This window comes from Podarcis tiliguerta (assembly GCF_965153285.1).
Source record: "Podarcis tiliguerta genome assembly, chromosome: 18".
NCBI lineage: Eukaryota > Metazoa > Chordata > Lepidosauria > Squamata > Lacertidae > Podarcis > Podarcis tiliguerta.
Genome location: NC_139551.1, coordinates 2,279,381 through 2,297,847, shown reverse-complemented (window position 1 = coordinate 2,297,847; position 18,467 = coordinate 2,279,381). Strand labels below are relative to the sequence as shown.

The window sequence follows — 18,467 nt, the reverse complement described above, 5'->3', positions numbered from 1 at the left end:
ACCCCCCCCCAGGGAACCCCCATTTTGAGGCAACTTTTGCCATCCCATAACCTGTGTTACGTTTGCCCTACGCCCGGATTTCCCCGTTCGGGATTCCGACGACGGAATTGGCGCCCAGGGAGAGTTTTGGGGGTGAATTGGCGAATCGCCCAGATTTTGTACTTCTTGAAATATGGCAGCCCTTGCGTTGGCACCCAGGGAGAGTTTTGGGGGGTCTCCCTCCTCCTCGTTTTCCGTTGTCGGACTCAGAAGGGTTAGGGTTAGAAGATGGAGGCCAGTCTAGAAATAGCTATCTGTATTTTTTGCTCTATAGGACGCACTTTTCCCCCTTCAAAAATGAAGGGGAAATGTGTGTGCGTCCTATGGAGCGAAGACGCCATAGCCCCGCGACCCTCTCCCGGCTGGAGAGGTGACGCACGGCTGTGGCAGGAGCCTGTCCGTTGCGCCTTTCCGCTGCTCCCTGACCTGCTCTTTGGGGCTGGTGGTGGGCTTCCCCCCGCCAGCCCCATAGAGCAGGTTGAAAGGAACCTGAAGCCTGGAGAGCGAGAGGGGTCGGTGCGCACTGACCCCTCTCGCTCTGCAGGCTTCCAAGGTAGCCGCCTGAACGCACCTTAAACGGCACCTTGTTTTAGAGCGGGAAAACAAGAGGGGGAAAATTCTCCCTCTCTCTGCGCAGCGCCTCCTGCTGCTTCGCTGAAGGGGCGCCGGGCAGAGAGGGGGAGATTTTTTTTTCTTGTTCTCCCCCCTCTAAAACAAAGTGCGTCCTATTGTGTGAAAAATACGGTAATTCTCTGCCTGTTGTTGGCTCTGGCGCCACCTAATGTCCGGCTCCCCACTTTGCGCCCAATCAGGCCCAAGAAGCCCAAACGGCCACCGTCCTCTGTGGAACCCAAAGTCCCGTGCTTCTCACCTTGAGTTTTGAAAGCTGCCCCAGTTCCTTAGCTGCGTTGAAGATCATCTGTGTGCCCTGGGAGGGGGGAGGGCAGAAGGAAGGATGGAAAGAAGAAAGGGAAGGGGAAAATAACAGAAAGATAAAAGGTAGCTATGTTTCTGCTGAAACTTATCCCGAACCTCAGCTATCCTTTCCCATTCAGTGCTAAGAAATTCAGGCGAGTTTTCACCCACGAAGCTTTGCTCCCCAAGAGCGTCGTGCCCCAAATTTTTCCACCTACCCATCTCAAAGGGAAGGCGCAACAAAGCAATTCTGGCCCTACACACCTAAACAAGATCCGCTCTTTCATTTGCAAAGCCTTGGCCCTGGCGTTTGAGAGCCGGTCACTCCCAAGCGTGGCAAAATACCCGGAGGCAGAATACCAGGGTATCAAATGGCGTCAGACACGCTGAACAGAAGCAGGATACGGACAGGTTTGTTTATAGAGGTTTTCAACCTTTTTGGGTTGTGATAGGAATTTTGAGGTCTTAGATCTATGGTAATGTTCATAAGTGTACCAACCAAGCACGTACATAGATGAGCACAGGAAGACCGACCCGAAACCATTTTTGATTCCTAAACTGAGCAAATGTTTTCTCTGCAAGGTCAAAGGAAAATGGAAAAGCCTCCTCATTGTCTCTTTCCTCACAAATCCTGTCTTAAGGGTATGTCTGTGTTTGAACAGGGTGTGAGCCTGTGACCTGGCCCAGGAACTAAGTATTTATCATTACAAAAGACTGGCCAGGCTCCCCAGGAAATCCAATCAACCTGCCAGACAGGAGATAAACAACGACAGGAGAAAAACAACATTCAAATTTCTGTTTTCGACCGCCATTTCTGTGGTGTAGGTATGATGTATCTGGGGGGTGGTCTTAGGTTACACCCCTTCTGTGATGTATGTATGATGTTTCTGGGGGTGGACTTGATCTAAAGGTAAAGGGACTCCTGACCAGTCGTGGCCAACTTTGGGGTTGCGGCGCTCATCTCGCTTTATTGGCCGAGGGAGCCGGCGTACAGCTTCCTGGTCATGTGGCCAGCAGGACTAAGCCGCTTCTGGCAAACCAGAGCAGCGCACGGAAACGCCGTTGACCTTCCTGCCGGAGCGGTACCTATTTATCTACTTGCACTTTGATGTGCTTTCGAACTGCTAGGTTGGCAGGAGCTGGGACCGAGCAACGGGAGCTCACCCCGTCCTTGCGGGGATTCGAACCGCCGACCTTCTGATCGGCAAGTCCTATGCTCTGTGGTTTAACCCACAGCGTCACCCGCGTCCCTGGTCTTGATCTAGAGGGTGGCAATTTCAAAAGTCCATTATAACGCCTTGCCCGTCATTGTTCTGGGTTCCTCCTCGTTCTCCTGCGTGTGAGGGGAGCACCCTGTTGCAACAGATCGATAAAGATCAGGCTTACTAGCTGCTTTGCTTCTCAATATTCTCTGGTTGGCCTCTGTTATTTTCTCCTACCAGTAGGGAACCTACGTAAGGACTCTATATGGGCTCTTGGATACCCCATAAGGGAAAAGGGCAATTTTTGTTTACAACAGAGTCCACAACTCCCCTGAAAGACATTTGTCTACCGCACCCCTGTGGGGCTCAGGAGCCCAGTTGGGTCCCTCCTTCCTGGCAGAGCTGGCAGCCCCTTGCCCTTTTTCGAACCCCCTCGTGGAGCGTTCCCACGGCCTCCTCTCCCCTCTCCTTGGGGGTCTTCCAGCCACCCGCACGTCTCTGAGCTGCCCCAAAGAGAGTTGCCTCCTCACGCTGCCCCACAGAGGCCTGGGACTCGTCTGTCCATTCCCAAAGTCAACAATGTCTAGGCAACGCGATGACCATGTACATACGCAACGGACAATCTTTTATAGAATTCCTTCAAACCGTAACAAGTCCAAAACGAAATCTTCCGTCCCCAAGCCTCTGAAAATCTTTAAATGAAGCGAGGTCCAAGACTTTGTACAGTGAAAGACAAGCTGTGAAGCTTTGTGTATTCAGCAAATATGATGTCCAACACTGAACAGCGATTCCGGATACTGACTACTGTTTCCTAGAATTCTTTGGGTGGTGTCAGGGAACTGCCATCAGTGCCGGAGGGAGAGAGCAAAATCCAGAGGGATTCCGGAGAGCATCCCGGGATTGGGAGAGGCAACCCATCTTCTGGGGAAGAGAATCAGCGTAGCACCAGTGGAGAAGGGGGGCAGATGGGGGACGCGGCGAGGCGGTCCCATGGCTCCTTGCCGGGGACCAGCGGGGAGAGTAGGGGTCCTCCGCTGCCTACGCCCTCCTTGCGCAGAAGGCTTTCGTGCGGAGAGAGTAGGAGGAGACTAGGAGTCAAAGAGCTTCTTTGCTGGAAGAAGTTTAAGAAACGCCCACTGACAGATTCTGCCAGCAATTGAGACAGCCACGGGTGAGTGGCTGTCCGGACAGAAAAGGTTCACTCAGGCAATCCAGCCAGGTGTTTGCACCGGCTTACGCACGAGCAACCCCTAGAACCATTACAGGTGGATATAGAATTGCTTCATAAACCCACCTGCTTTCGAATGAATGTATGTAAATGAAAATATCAAATGCTCACGTAGTCACCACCAGTGGCGTAGCGTGGGTTGTCAGCACCCGGGGCAAGGCAAGTAATTTGTGTCCCCCCCCGCTGCACTGTCCCTCCCCCAGATAGTCCCTCGCTCTCTCTCCACACTGCACCGCATGCCTGGCACCCCCCCCTCCACAGTGGGCGGCGACCCGGCGGCTCGGATCGGATTCGCACAGCCAGCACTGCAGTGAGAGAGAGTGAGTGAGCCAGGTAGGGGCAGAGACCTGCGAGTGTGAGCGCCCCCCCCCAGATGTTGCGCCCGGTGCGGCCGGCCCCCCCTGCACCCCCCACGCTACGCCACTGGTCACCACCTCACTTCATTTAAGGTACCGGTAAATGACACCCTACCGCAGCCTCAGACTAAGGCCAGGACAACGACCCTTGACACGGGCACCATATATACCCAAAGGCAAAGAGGCTCAGAAAAGCAGTCTATAAAATTGCAGCGATAAGCAGATCCCATGCATCGCACTCTATCCAATACAGAATCAAATAATTGCCGAAATTCAGTGGTTTGACGGATTTCCTCGGTTCCAACGGCTAACGGCTCCTCTGGAAGGGGGGGGGGGTTTAGGTTTCCCCTGCCTCCAGGGGAAAGAAGGAAAGAAGATTCCACCTAAACCTTAGGAAGAACTTCCTGACAGTAAGAGCTGTTTGACAGTGGAATTTGCTGCCAAGGAGTGTGGTGGAGTCTCCTTCTTTGGAGGTCTTTAAGCAGAGGCTTGGCAACCATATGTCAGGAGTGCTCTGGTGGTGTTTCCTGCTTGGCAGGGGGTTGGACTCGATGGCCCTCGTGGTCTCTTCCAACTCTATGATTCTATGATTCTATGATTCATAATCCCTTAAGCATAAGGTCATAAGCCACACAATAGGAAGTAGGAGGCAACCAAGGGCAGCGTATACCCAGGGTTGACTTAAACATAGGCGTTAGGGGCGCGGGGCGCCCGGTCGCCGGGCTCTCAGGGACGCCAGGCCAAGAGTCCAGGGCCCCAGAGTTGGAGTCCGGGGAACGGCCCGCCTGTTGAAGCACTGTGGCAGGGTCTTCTGCTGCGGGTAGCTCTCTGCTGCAAGTTCGGGCGCAAGCGAGTCAGCAAAGTGCTGAGGTGGCCAGCTGGCTCTGTCATATAGATTCATATAGACCTGTGAGCTCAGCTCCTCAGCAGTCCCTCTGCCTGAGGGATAATCCCTGGCCTCCTGATACCTGAGTGCCAGACAGGTAGCCATTCCAGAAAGAACAGATGAAGACAAAAGGGTGGGATGAACTTGGCTGGGAAACAGGGAAATGTAAACATCTCTTTTCTTAAAAACACTTGATGGGTGTTTGGTGGAGGGCAAGGGGAACCATGGGGCAGGGTCCAGGATGCTCAGAGTATGGCCACCAGACCTCCCCTTTCATGATGTAACCGTGATGTATTTGGGGGGCTATAACATGGGGATTAGCAGCTAATAAAAGTTTGGGTTCTCTTTTGTTCGGGGCTTCCATCTTGTTCCACCTGGTGGCAGGTGGGAGCCCTGTCGCGACAGTCTTCAATCAAGACCAAGCCGACTGGCTGCTGTTTTGCTCTGGTATTCCTGGCTGGTGTCCTTGTTTTTTGCCCAAGGGAGCCCTCAGATTTCTCCGTTAACAACTGCCAACCTTGATTTCCCACAACACTCTGCCCATACATACATGCAGGCAGGCAAAGCAAGCTGAGAAACAGACCGAGAAGGAAAATAAGGGGTTATTTCCCCCTAACCCCCACCCCATCGCCACCAGGGAGGGTCACTTAAAAAACAGATCAGCAGACACAACTTTAGCACAGGATATATTTTTCAAAAAAAAACACAGCAGCCAGGTAAATCCAGTTAGCGACACCCGGGAAAAGAGAGGGGGACAGATGGATACGACAACCACGGAGTCAAAAGACCACAGGCGGGGGGCAGGGGGGGCAGACATGGGGCTCTGCAGACAGAGGGCAGGAGGAAGACGGAAGCAGGGTTAAGAATTAAACGGAGTATCCTTACTTCGGTGTGACTGGGGGCCTTCGCCCTGCTCTGCAGAAAAGAACAGCAGGGTTTTTATATACTTTCAGCAAACACATTTCCATAACATTGATATGCTTTCAGCAAAGTGGAACGCTGTCTCACACAGACATTGACTTCCCTCCCTCCTGGCCGTGACTCAGATTCCATTTCGACAGGCCTTCAATTGTGTTGATTGATCGGTGATTGATTGATTGATCGGCCAGGTTCTGTCCCCGGCACAAGGCGAGTTTTGCGGGGCAAGGGCACAAACGCACAGACTCTACCCCAGAAGTCTGTCTTTGGAACCCAGGCTGGCCACCCCTTCCTAGTGTTATGAAAATTATAAGGTCTAAGATGTGAAATAAATGTACCAGGCAAACACATACATAAATAGATAAACCTGTTGAATGGCTTCTTCAAATTTTAGGTTCATTATTGTTTCACAAGATGGCTCTAAGGGCCAGAGCAAATAACATGATCTAGTTTTACAGCTGTGAAGCCACATAGCAGGTGCTGTTAGTAAAGGTAAAGGGACCCCTGACCATTAGGTCCAGTCGTGGCCGACTCTGGGGTTGCGGCGCTCATCTCGCTTTATTGGCCGAGGGAGCCGGCGTACAGCTTCCGGGTCATGTGGCCAGCAGGACTAAGCCGCTTCTGGCGAACCAGAGCAGTGCACGGAAACGCCCTTTACCTTCCCGCCGGAGCGGTACCTATTTATCTACTTGCACTTTGACATGCTTTCGAACGGCTAGGTTGGCAGGAGCTGGGACCGAGCAACGGGAGCTCACCCCATCATTGCGGGGATTCGAACCGCCGGCCTTCTGATTGGCAAGCCCTAGGCTCTGTGGTTTAACCCACAGCGCCACCCGCGTCTCTGCAGGTGCTTTTAAGTTGTGGTAATTAAGTTGTTGGGTATGGTATATAAAGAGCAGCATGTATCTCTCTCAGTACCCTGGTCATGCTCATTGATATATTGTAATTTAATTTAATGTCTAGATGGCGCCTAAGCAATTCCCGTTAATTCTTTCAGAGCATATTGCTTCATTTATGCCCTGTGGACCGTTGGAATAAGAAGAAGAAGAGAAGAAGAGTTTGGATTTGATATCCCGCCTTTCACTCCCTTTAAGGAGTCTCAAAGCGGCTAACAATCTCCTTTCCCTTCCTCCCCCACAACAAACACTCTGTGAGGTGAGTGGGGCTGAGAGACTTCAAGGAAGTGTGACTAGCCCAAGGTCACCCAGCAGCTGCATGTGGAGGAGCGGAGACGCGAACCCGGTTACCCAGATTACGTGACTACCGCTCTTAACCACTACACCACACTGGCTCACCATAAGGCCCCTGGAAGGCTTGAATCTGGCCCCTGGTTCATGGTTCAACCATAGCAACTCCTTGGAAATAGCAGTGCCCTCAGTCTCTGCCCTCTCTCCTCTGTCAAAAGTAGGGATTGTAGATGTCTTGGGGCAGGGGTCTAGTTGTAATGGTGGGCCCTGCAAGTCAACGCTGGTCTTGGGCAGCCCTGTCATGGAGCGGGGAGATACCTGCGCCGAGAGACGCACCTCTCGCTCGCCGGACCTGCATGCCACGCACACACAACCGAAATCCATGCCACACAAATCTTCGGACACCTCCGGCCACCAGACGGGGACGACACACGACGACACACACACACCTCCACGACACAAGCACCACAACCCACCCTCTCCCGATCTTCTGCCATTTCCTCTGTCCCTCTAGGACCGGGATAGGGAAATATGTGGTGCTGAATGCCCACCAGCCCTGGTAAAGGTAAAGGTAAAGGGACCCCTGACCATTAGGTCCAGTCATGGCTGACTCTGGGGTTGCGGCGCTCATCTCGCTTTACAGGCCGAGGGAGCCGGCGTTCAGCTTCCGGGTCATGTGGCCAGCAGGACTAAGCCGCTTCTGGCGAACCAGAGCAGCGCACGGAAACGCCGTTTATCTCCCCGCTGGAGCGGTACCTATTTATCTACTTGCGCTGGTGTGCTTTCGAACTGCTAGGTTGGCAGGAGCAGGGACCGAGCAACAGGAGCTCACCCCGTCCTTGCGGGGATTCGAACTGCCGACCTTCTGATCGGCAAGTCCTAGGCTCTGTGGTTTAACCCACAGCGCCACCCGCGTCCCTTGTACCAACCCTGGAAGTCTGGGTTTAACGCTGGCGAGAGATGGAATCTGGCAACCCAATTCGAACAATTCCACCCCTTGCCCCGAAGGAAGAGGACCCTTTTCCAAAAAGAGGAATCGTCTCCATCTCTCCAGGAGAGCAGGGGATGCCTCTTCTTAAGAACAGGGATAAGGGAACGTGCTTAGATGTTGCTGGACTCCATCTTCAAAGCTCAAGGAGTCTGGCAAGATCTGGAGGGACGCAGCGAGTTGCGGACCCCAGCTCTTTGGCCCAGTAACAGATTTCTCGCTTGGACCTCCTGCCACGGACAAGACACTCAATGAGCGGGAAAGGTCGATAATTACCTTCTCGGTCCCCTTGCCATGCTTTCTCAAGAGAGTGCCCTGCAGAGACAATCAATATCACAAATCGATCAATGCGGAAGGGGAACGGGCGAGCGAGGAAGTCTAGCGAAGGGAGGGCAGGAGGGTGGAAGGAAGGACAGACAGATGGACGACCTGTCATCTCAAGGCTCTCTCAAAGGAGCAGCAAGGCCAGACATGACTTTATTCTCCCTCCCCCAATACTCCCAGTACCTTTCTGAGCACAATTCAAAGTGTTGGTGATGACTTTGAAAGCCCTAAATGGCCCAGTAGACCTGAAGGAGCGTCTCCACCCCCATCGTCCAGCCCGGACACTGAGGTCCAGCTCCGAGGGCCTTCTGGCGGTTCCCTCCCTGCGAGAAGCGAGGTTACAGGGAACCGGGCAGAGGGCCTTCTCGGTGGTGGCACCCACACTGTGGAACGCCCTCCCACCAGATGTCAAGGAGATAAACAACTATCTGACTTTTAGAAGACATCTAAAGGCAGCCCTGTTTAGGGAAGCTTTTAATGTTTGAAGTTTTATAGGGAGGGAAAGTACCATTCAAAGGGTTGGGGCTGACCTTGAAAGCCCGAAACAGCCCAGTATCCCTGAAGGAGCGTCTCCACCCCCATCTCCAGCCCGGACACTAGGGTTCATCTCCGAGGGCCTTCTGGAGGTTCCCTCCCTGCGAGAAGTGAGGTTGCAGGGAACTAGACAGAGGGCCTTCTCAGCGGTGGCACCCGCTCTGTGGAATGCCCTCCCTTCAGACGTCAAGGAGATAAACAACTATCTGACTTTTAGAAGACATCTGAAGGCAACCCTGTATCAGGAAAATTTTAATGTTTAATGTTTAATCTTCTTCCTTCCATATAGACAGTTACATTTGTTTCTCAACAATTCTATTCCAGGTCAACAGAACTAGGGGCTGGTTCCCCTCAGCCAACGCTGATGTCTTTAACCCAAATTACCGTATTTTTTGCTCTATAAGACTCACTTTTTCCCTCCTAAGAAGTAAGGGGAAATGTGTGTGCGTCTTATGGAGCGAATGCAGGCTGCGCAGCTATCCCAGAAGCCAGAACAGCAAGAGGGATTGCTGCTTTTGCTGTGCAGAGATCCCTCTTGCTGTTCTGGCTTCTGAGATTCAGAATATTTTTTTTCTTGTTTTCCTCCTCCGAAAACTAGGTGCGTCTTGTGATCTGGTGCGTCTTATAGAGCGAAAAATACGGTACATAAAGTTCAGTTTTATCTGATTTAATCCTCTCTAATAGATTCTGCTGTTTAGTCAACCTCTTGCTTGCATTTGGAGAACGCTACCTCTTAAGACATGGGTAGGCAAACTAAGGCCCGGGGGCCGGATCTGGCCCAATCGCCTTCTCAATCCGGCCCGCGGACGGTCCAGGAATCAGCGTGTTTTTACATAAGTAGAATGTGTGATTTTATTTAAAATGCATCTCTGGGTTATTTGTGGGGCATAGGAATTTGTTCATTCCCCCCCCTCAAAATATAGTCTGGCCCCCCACAAGGTCTGAGGGACAGTGGACTGGCCCCCTGCTGAAAAAGTTTGCTGACCCCTGTTCTAAATGAATCCATCAGCTAGCTTCCTGCTATATACAAGGGAATATGCTTTCCTAACGCGAGCGAGGAAGGATAATATTTAATCAATATATCCGCTCCTACTATCCTCAACATTCGCACAGTTAAGGGAGGGCCGACTTACCAACCCCACCTCTGAAATGGATCGCAGGTTATGCAAATGGATACCTGAAGGAGCGTCTCCACCCCAATCGTTCTGCCCGGACACTGAGGTTCAGCGCCGAGGGCCTTCTGGCGGTTCCCTCATTGCGAGAAGCAAAGCTACAGGGAACCAGGCAGAGGGCCTTCTCGGTGGTGGCGCCCGCCCTGTGGAACGCCCTCCCGTAAGGTGTCAAAGAGAAAAATAACTACCAAACTTTTAGAAGACATCTGAAGGCAGCCCTGTTTAGGGAAGCTTTTAATGTTTAATAGGTTATTGTATTTTAGTGTTTTGTTGGAAGCCGCCCAGAGTGGCTGGGGAAACCCAGCCAGATGGGCAGGGTATAAATAATAAATAAATATATTATTATTATTATTATTATTATTATTATTATTATTATTATTATTATCTTTCCCCCTTTCTCAGGAGGAAAACCAGGTACAGTGGTACCTCTGGTTAAGTACTTAATTCATTCTGGAGGTCCGTTCTTAACCTGAAACTGTTCTTAACCTGAAGCACCACTTTGGCTAATGGGGCCTCCCGCTGCCGCCGCGCGATCTCTGTTCTCATCCTGAAGCAAAGTTCTTAACCCGAGGTACTATTCCTGGGTCAGCGGAGTCTGTAACCTGAAGCATCTGTAACATGAAGTGTCTGTAACCCGAGGTACCACCGGATCTGGTGGGACAGGGAGAAAGTTTCCACCGAGACGCGACAGCTGGCGCAAAGCAGCTCAGCGACAAGAGGGAAGGATTTTGGGGGTTCACAGAACAAAGGCGTTTTGGGGAAGGGTGGGGAGCAGGGAAGAGATAGAGGCACATTGGAGAAATTAGCCAGCCATCACAGGACGACAGAAAAACCAGCTCAAATTACTCGGGAGGGGTTGGGGTTTGGGGTGGGGCAACTAGACGCAAGGCACAAGGACAAAGAGATAGACAAACGAAAGACAGACAGGGCATTCCCCTGCCGTACTTACAATCATCTGCCCAGGTGAGGGGAGCAATCAGAAAGAACAGCCGTCACGTGAGAATAAGCCTCAGGTCCGCCGCAAACCCATCCCGCAACCCCCAAACAACACACAACTCCGCGGAAACCCCACACAAAAGAGATGGCGCAGCGCAACGCCTCCAGGGCGCATGGCCACGGGGCGCCCTCGGGACGCGGGGTTTGTGTGGGCGCAGAATTGAGACTGCCCCCCCTAATATTTAGGCGTACCCCCAAGCCCCGAACCCCTGCCCCTTTGAGAAACAACCCCCCCCCCGCCAGACCGTGAAGGCTGCAGTTTTTCCACCCGCAATTCAGTGTTAGACAAAAGCAAGGCGAGTCAGTTTGAACAAAACCACACACCCCAAAATCATTGCAGGTTTTATTTCCAAATGCATCATAACTCAAAAAGAAAAGGAAAAAAAGTCAAACGCTTTCAGAACTGTCAGCTATGCCCGTTTCACTCTGCCTTTTTAATTAATTTATTTTCTTGCTGTTGTGAAAATGAAGAGATCTGGTGGATACTATTGAGGGTTTTTTGGGGGGGCGGTTAGTCTGATCCTGTACCCCAATAAGGGTGAGACTCTTTTTTAAAATTTTATTTTTTACCAACAACCAAAACACAAACAGTGAACCCCCCAGGCGGCTGATACATTGGGTATACAGATTCAAGACTATACTTATTCAGTAATATACATATTCAATAATATCATGTTCAAATCAACCCTATGTACACCTTAACACTCCTCCCTCCACAAAGTTTATTTAACTTTTTACACTTTAATTGCCACAAATTGTTCAAACCTGCCCAATTAATTCAATATCTTCTCAGACCAATCCTCCTCCTCCTCCTCACTGATCTTAAACCCTTTCATTCTATGTCTCTTCACAGTTAAAGGTAAAGGTAAAGGGACCCCTGACCATTAGGTTCAGTCGTGGCCGACTCTGGGGTTGCGGCGCTCATCTCGCTTTACTGGCCGAGGCAGCCGGCGTACAGCTTCCGGGTCATGTGGCCAGCAGGACAAAGCCGCTTCTGGCGAACCAGAGCAGCACATGGAAACGCCGTTTACCTTCCTGCCGGAGTGGTACCTATTTATCTACTTGCACTTTGACGTGCTTTTGAACTGCTAGGTTGGCAGGAGCAGGGACCGAGCAACGGGAGCTCACCCCATCATTGCGGGGATTCGAACCGCCGACCTTCTGATCGGCAAGTCCTAGGCTCTGTGGTTTAACCCACAGCGCCACCCTTTGTGGTTAAGTAGCCATTAATAGCAGTTTCCTCAATTATTTCCCCCACCCCATAACCTTTTTTAAAGCCATCTGGGTTGGTGGCTGCCACTGCTTCCTGTGGCAGAGAGTTCCGCAGGCTTTCTTTATCTGTCCTGAATCTCCCAGTGTCCAGCCTTGTTGGATTCATGGCTTCCAGCGCTCGCAGAAACTCAGAATGGCAGAGCTGGAAGAGGCCCCAAGGGTCATCTAGTCCAACCCTCTGCAATGGAGGAATCTTTTGCCTGATGTGGAACTCGAACCCACAACCCTGAAATCAGGAGCCTCATTCACTATTGACTGAGCTATCTCCCATTTCTGCACCGGTTTGCGACTTAAAAACAACAACACATGAATGTCCATGCTGTAAATTTATCCTAGCATACATTTCTATATGCAATTCCCTGCCCCCAATTAAAAAGCACTTTTTGTTTTTGCAAATCAGTTCCCCCTAATACAGTACTCCGTCCCACTAATATATACATTTTCCCACACACACCTCTTCCCACAATTTGCATTCTTGTCCAGATTTCCTGACTGGGGAACAGCCTTGCAAAATTAATGTATGTATGGATTTTGAGTTGGAGTTCCGTTTCCGCCAGAGTACCATTTTGGAAAATTGCAGAAGTGGTCAGTTTGCTTTTAAAATGTGAACCAAACCAAATTTCTCCTTCCCCTCTGCTCCTCGAGAGATGGCCACCCTCCTTATAAAAGCATCGGCTAAAAAAATAGTAGCATTATGTTAACTAACCCACGTTTCTTAAACCACGAAACTCAAGGCGATCTTAGGTCTGCCTCTCAGTTCCTGATATCCCCAAGCATAAATACTATCCCTGCACAAACTTGCAATTTAATTTTTTAAAAAAAAACCCAGAGCAAAATCTCATATTGTGCACATCCGGTCTCGTGTACACATTTTTTTCTGCAAGCGATTTCCCCTAACATAGCCCCCCCCCAAATTGTTAGCTAATTTCCCCAAATATGACCCCTGACCATTAGGGCCAGTCGTGGACGACTCTAGGGTTGCAGCGCTCATCTCGCTTTACTGGCCGAGGGAGCCGGCGTACAGCTTCCGGGTCATGTGGCCAGCAGGACTAATCCGCTTCTGGCGAACCAAAGCAGCGCACGGAAACGCCGTTTACCTTCCCACTGGAGCGGTACCTATTTATTTACTTGCACTTGACGTGCTTTCAAACTGCTAGGTTGGCAGGAGCAGGGACCGAGCAACGGGAGCTCAGCCCGTCATTGCGGGGATTCGAACCGCCGACCTTCTGATCGGCAAGTCCTAGGCTCTGTGGTTTAACCCGCAGCGCCACCCCTTTACATAAAGTTTTTTGTTTTGTTTTACTGCATCACAACATCTGGGTAAGAGTGAGTTTCGTAGGAGTTAGACACGGCTGCAAGTCCCCCAGTGACACTCAAATCCGCCCCCCAAATAACACTGAAAAACAGGATTCCTCCCCAGCCAGCAAATTATTGGGGAGTCGGACAGGCAAAACTCCTCATTTGAAGACCTTCACTTATAATCAAAGTGCACCCTACAAATACGGGGGCTAAAGAGACTGTCCCCAAAGATACGGGGGTTAGTCCACATCCCACCTGCAATTTACCGTATTTTTTGCTCTGTAAGACTCACTTTTTCCCTCCTAAAAAGTAAGGGGAAATGTGTGTGCGTCTTATGGGGCGAATGCAGGCTGCGCAGCTATCCCAGAAGCCAGAACAGCAAGAGGGATTGTTGCTTTCGCTGCGCAGCGATCCCTCTTGCTGTTCTGGCTTCTGAGATTCAGAATATTTTTGTTCTTGTTTTCCTCCTCCAAAAACTAGGTGCGTCTTATAGAGGGGAAAATACGGTAATTGTGGGATCTGATGGGAAAGTTCTCTGACCAATGGGAAAACGGAGTTTCGCTCACCCATTCCTGGTCGATCCACAGAGCTGGTGGATTTCTGGAGAGCTTGCAAGCTACCCCCCTGACGTCTAATCGACACCCAGGGTGGTTATCCTGAATTGTTGAACTCCAGCTCCCGGGAAACCCCCCAGGAGGGATGATGGGAGTTGGAGTCTATCCAGGGGACTGCAGTTCCCCCAACTACCGTATTTTTCGCTCTATAGGATGCACCAGATGATAAGACGCACCTAGTTTGTGGGGGAGGAAAAAAGTGCATCCTATGGAGCAGAAAATACGGTATGTTCTAAGGAGGTAGAGTTCCATACTGCTTCTTAGACTGAGACGTGAACACCTCTCCTTAGATGGAGAAAGGACTGCCTCTCCCAGGACGTATACTGCCACAGGGGCCAGATTAAATGGACCGGGGGGCCGGATTAGGCCCCTGAAACAGACTTTGGACATGTCCACCTTAGACTGAGAGAGGAATGCCTCTCTTTAGACCAGTGGTTCTCAACCCGTGGCTCCCCAGATGTTGTTGGACTACAACTCCCATCATCCCTGAGCTCTGGCCTTGCTAGCTAGAGGTGATGGGAGTTGTAGTCCAACAACATCTGGGGACCCACAGGTTGAGAAAGGCTGCCTTAAGCCCAGTTTACACCAGGCTTCCTCAACCAGATGTTTTTGGCCTACAACTCCCACGATCCCTTGCTAGCAGGTCAGGGATGATGGGAATTGTAGTCTCAAAACATCTGGAGGGCCGAGGTTGAGGAAGCCTGGCTCATGCAGACTCTATGGAAGAGCTTCCCCTCTGTCCTCTTAGCTCAGAAGTTCTCCACCTGTGGGTCCCCAGATGTTGTTGGACTCAATAGGAGTAGAGCATCTAGATCAAGGGAAGTAATAGTGCCACTGTATTCTGCTCTGGTCAGACCTCACCTGGAGTACTGTGTCCAGTTCTGGGCACCACAGTTCAAGAAGGACACTGACAAACTGGAACGTGTCCAGAGGAGGGCAACCAAAATGGTCAAAGGCCTGGAAACAATGCCTTATGAGGAACGGCTAAGGGAGCAGGGCATGTTTAGCCTGGAGAAGAGGAGGTTAAGGGGTGATATGATAGCCATGTTCAAATATAGAAAAGGATGTCACCTAGAGGAGGGAGAAAGGTTGTTTTCTGCTGCTCCAGAGAAGCGGACACGGAGCAATGGATCCAAACTACAAGAAAGAAGATTCCACCTCAACATTAGGAAGAACTTCCTGACAGTAGGAGCTGTTTGACAGTGGAATTTGCTGCCAAGGAGTGTGGTGGAGTCTCCTTCTTTGGAGGTCTTTAAGCAGAGGCTTGACAACCATATGTCAGGAGTGCTCTGATGGTGTTTCCTGCTTGGCAGGGGGTTGGACTCGATGGCCCTTGTGGTCTCTTCCAACTCTATGATTCTATGATTCTATTCTATGATTCTACAACTCCCATCGTCCCTGAGCTCTGGCCTTGCTAGCTAGGGGGGATGGGAGTTGTAGTCGAACAACATCTGGGGACCCACAGCTTGAGAACCACTGCCTTAGTTCCATTTATCTTCTGAGGGTGGGGGAAGTCTCTATGGTGAACTGGACCCCACACCTCCCCAGACTGGGGTTTTTTAAGCACATCTTAGCAGTTGCGTGAGCTAGGAACCCAATTTCATTATAAGAAAACAAGGAGGGAACCTGCTTATTTCAAGATAAAAGCCAAGCGTGCAACCGGTCTACGTTTTTATGAAGGCCCAGCTGAGACACTTCCACGTTGGGTTCCTACACCCCAGGTTGCCCACACCCCCAGAGTTTTTGGGAGGGTGTTGGTGCCCTTGGGCCGTGGGGGGAAGAGGGGGTTGGCCCGTCTTGTCGCACACGTGCTTTGGGACTCACCGTCTGGTCCGTGAGGGGCGGGAGCACGATGGTCTTCTCCATAGTGTTCATGACAAGCTTCCAAAGCTCCTTCAGCACTCGCTTGAGGACGGTCTTCTCGCAGATCTTCGCAAAGAGGGTCAGGCTGCAAGAGAAGAAAACCGCCGGGGGAAGCCGGTGAGCATCACTCAGGGCCAGAGCGGGGAAGGAGGGGGAGAACCTGAGGGAGCGAGCCTGTTTGTGTTTGTTTCTTTGTGTGCGTGTGTTTGTGTATTTGAGTGTGTGTTTGAGTGTGTGTGTGTGTTTGTATGTGTGTGTGTTTGTATGTGTGTGTGTGTTTGTAGTTGAGTGTGTGTGTTTGTGTGTGTTTGTATGTGTGTTTGAGTGTGTGTATTTCAGTGTGTTTGAATGTGTGTGTTTGAGTGTGTGTAGTTGAGTGTGTGTGTTTGAGTGTGTGTTTGTATGTATGTATGTGTGTGTTGTGTGTGTGTGTGTGTTTGAGTGTGTGTATTTGAGTGTGTTTGAATATGTGTGTTTGTATGTATGTGTGTGTGTGTTTGTAGTTGAGTGTGTGTGTTTGAGTGTGTGTATTTGAGTGTGTTTGAATGTGTGTGTTTGAGTGTGTGTTTGTATGTGTGTGTGTTTGTATGTGTGTGTGTGTTTGAGTGTGTGTATTTGAGTGTGTTTGAATGTGTGAGTTTGTTTGTGTGTGTGTGTTTGTAGTTGAGTGTGTGTGTTTGTGTGTTTTTGTGTGTGTGTTTGAGTGTGTGTACTTTGTGTGTATGTGTATTTGAGTGTGTGTGTTTTTGTGTTTGTGTTTGTGTGTGTATGAGAGAGAGAACCAGCAGGACCAGGCAATCCAGAAAGACTGGAATAAATTTATGTTACATTCGGAAGACAACTGTAAACAGTTAACACCGCTAGTAGGGTTGTAAGAAGTTTCGAAAGGATGAAATCATCATTCATTACTAAATGCAGTTCATCAAGTAATTTTATGAGGATATAATTTAAGAGGGATAAGAAGTATAGGAAAATGCAGCATATTGAGATTAAAATTGAAAACCGTTTCTCGGGGGTCACAGCCTTATTTAAGCCAAATGTTTTATCTGTGCAAAGTACGGTATGTTGTCGTGCAAGACAACATCTGTAAAAACCAATAAAAATTATTATTATTAAAAAAACAAAACAAAAGCCACACGCATGCCTCCATAGGCTGAGCCTGTGGTCCTAGACCTCAGCATCTATGGCATCACCACTCACTTGCTATCGAGAAGGTCCATTATGGGCTGCAAGACATTGTCGGCGTCTTGGGCTACGCTGCTGCAAGCGCTGGCCGGCACGTTACCTGTGCCCTTCACCTGACTCAGAATGTCCCCCATCTGCTTCACGCAGTCCTCGATGTGCGGCTGGAAACTTGGGGGTGAGGAGATAATAATAAGAAGAATTTAGAGAAGCGAGGTTGCAGGGAACCAGGCAGAGGGCCTTCTCGGTGGTGGCGCCCTCCCGCCCGATGTCAAGGAAATAAACAACTATCTGACTTTGAGAAGACATCTGAAGGCAGCCCTGTTTAGGGAAGTTTTTAATGTCTGGTGTTTTATTGTGTTTTTAATATCCATCTGGTATGCAGGATGAGACCCTCCCTGCCCGCAGACTGTCTCTCCAGAGTGGTGCATGTTCTGGTTATCTCTCGCTTGGACTACTGCCATGCACTCTATGTGGGGCTACCTTTGAAGGTGACCCAGAAACCACAACTTATCCAGAATGGGGCAGCTAGACTGGGGGCGGCCGCCGAGACCATATAACATCGGTCCTGAAAGACCTACATTGGCTCCCAGGATGTTTCCGAGCACAATTCAAAGTGTTGGTGCTGACCTTGAAAGCCCTAAATGGCCCAGTATCCCTGAAGGAGTGTCTCCACCCCCATTGTTCAGCCCGGACACTGAGGTCCAGCTCCGAGGGCCTTCTGGCGGTTCCCTCCCTGCGAGAAGTGAGGTTGCAGGGAACCAGGTGGAGGGCCTTCTCGGTGGTGGCGCCCGCCCTGTGGAACGCCCTCCCATCAGATGTCAAGGAAATAAAGAACTACACAACTTTTAGAAGACATCTGAAGGCAGCCTTGTACTGGGGAGTTTTTTAATACTTGATGTCATGTTATGTTTTTAAATCAGCCCAAGGTAAAAATAAAGGGACCCCTGACCATTAGGTCCAGTCGTGGCCGACTCTGGGGTTGCAGTGCTCATCTCGCTTTACTGGCCGAGGGAGCCGGCGTACAGCTTCCGGGTCATGTGGCCAGCAGGACTAAGCCCCTTCTGGCAAACCAGAGCAGTGCATGGAAACACCGTTTACCTTCCCGCCGGAGCGGTACCTATTTATCTACTTGTGCTGGTGTGCTTTCGAATCAGCCCTACCTGGTTGCAAACACTCGACTCAGCTCGTCCAAGACGTTGTTGAGTTTCACCTGTAGCTCCTTGAGGATGTCGCTGGCTTCTGTGTCCAGCTGGAACGGCAGAAGGCAAAAGAGCAATGTTCATCCTTGAAAAATTAATAGGAAGCCCCCCCTCCCCCAGGGCAAATTCTCCAGTAAGAGGATTCTTATAAATTTGCCTCTCTATCCTATTGAGGCCAAGCTTCTGGCACAGAGGAGTGCCGAGTTACTCGGGGGACTAAGCAGTTTGTAGTCAACCTTCTGTGAGGGAAAGGGAAGTTGTGAGTTTGGCTGGAGCCAAAGACTCTAATG

General features: G+C 50.5%; 1 protein-coding gene across 2 annotated transcripts in view; it reads right to left on the bottom strand.

Moving 5' to 3' along the window:
* The window catches only part of LOC310668307 (protein unc-13 homolog A), a 115,823-nt gene that overhangs the window by 13,521 nt on the left and 83,835 nt on the right, over positions 1-18,467 (bottom strand). The window contains exons 33-38 of one of the 2 annotated variants that reach the window (XM_083421392.1): positions 18,139-18,227; positions 16,994-17,146; positions 15,755-15,878; positions 7,996-8,034; positions 5,512-5,541; positions 911-967 (exon numbers count right to left, since the gene is read on the bottom strand). In XM_083421392.1, coding sequence (XP_083277518.1) covers positions 911-967; positions 5,512-5,541; positions 7,996-8,034; positions 15,755-15,878; positions 16,994-17,146; positions 18,139-18,227 — 492 coding nt within the window. The remainder of the gene's footprint in view (positions 1-910; positions 968-5,511; positions 5,542-7,995; positions 8,035-15,754; positions 15,879-16,993; positions 17,147-18,138; positions 18,228-18,467) is intronic. The other variant, XM_083421391.1, reaches the window with a different exon arrangement.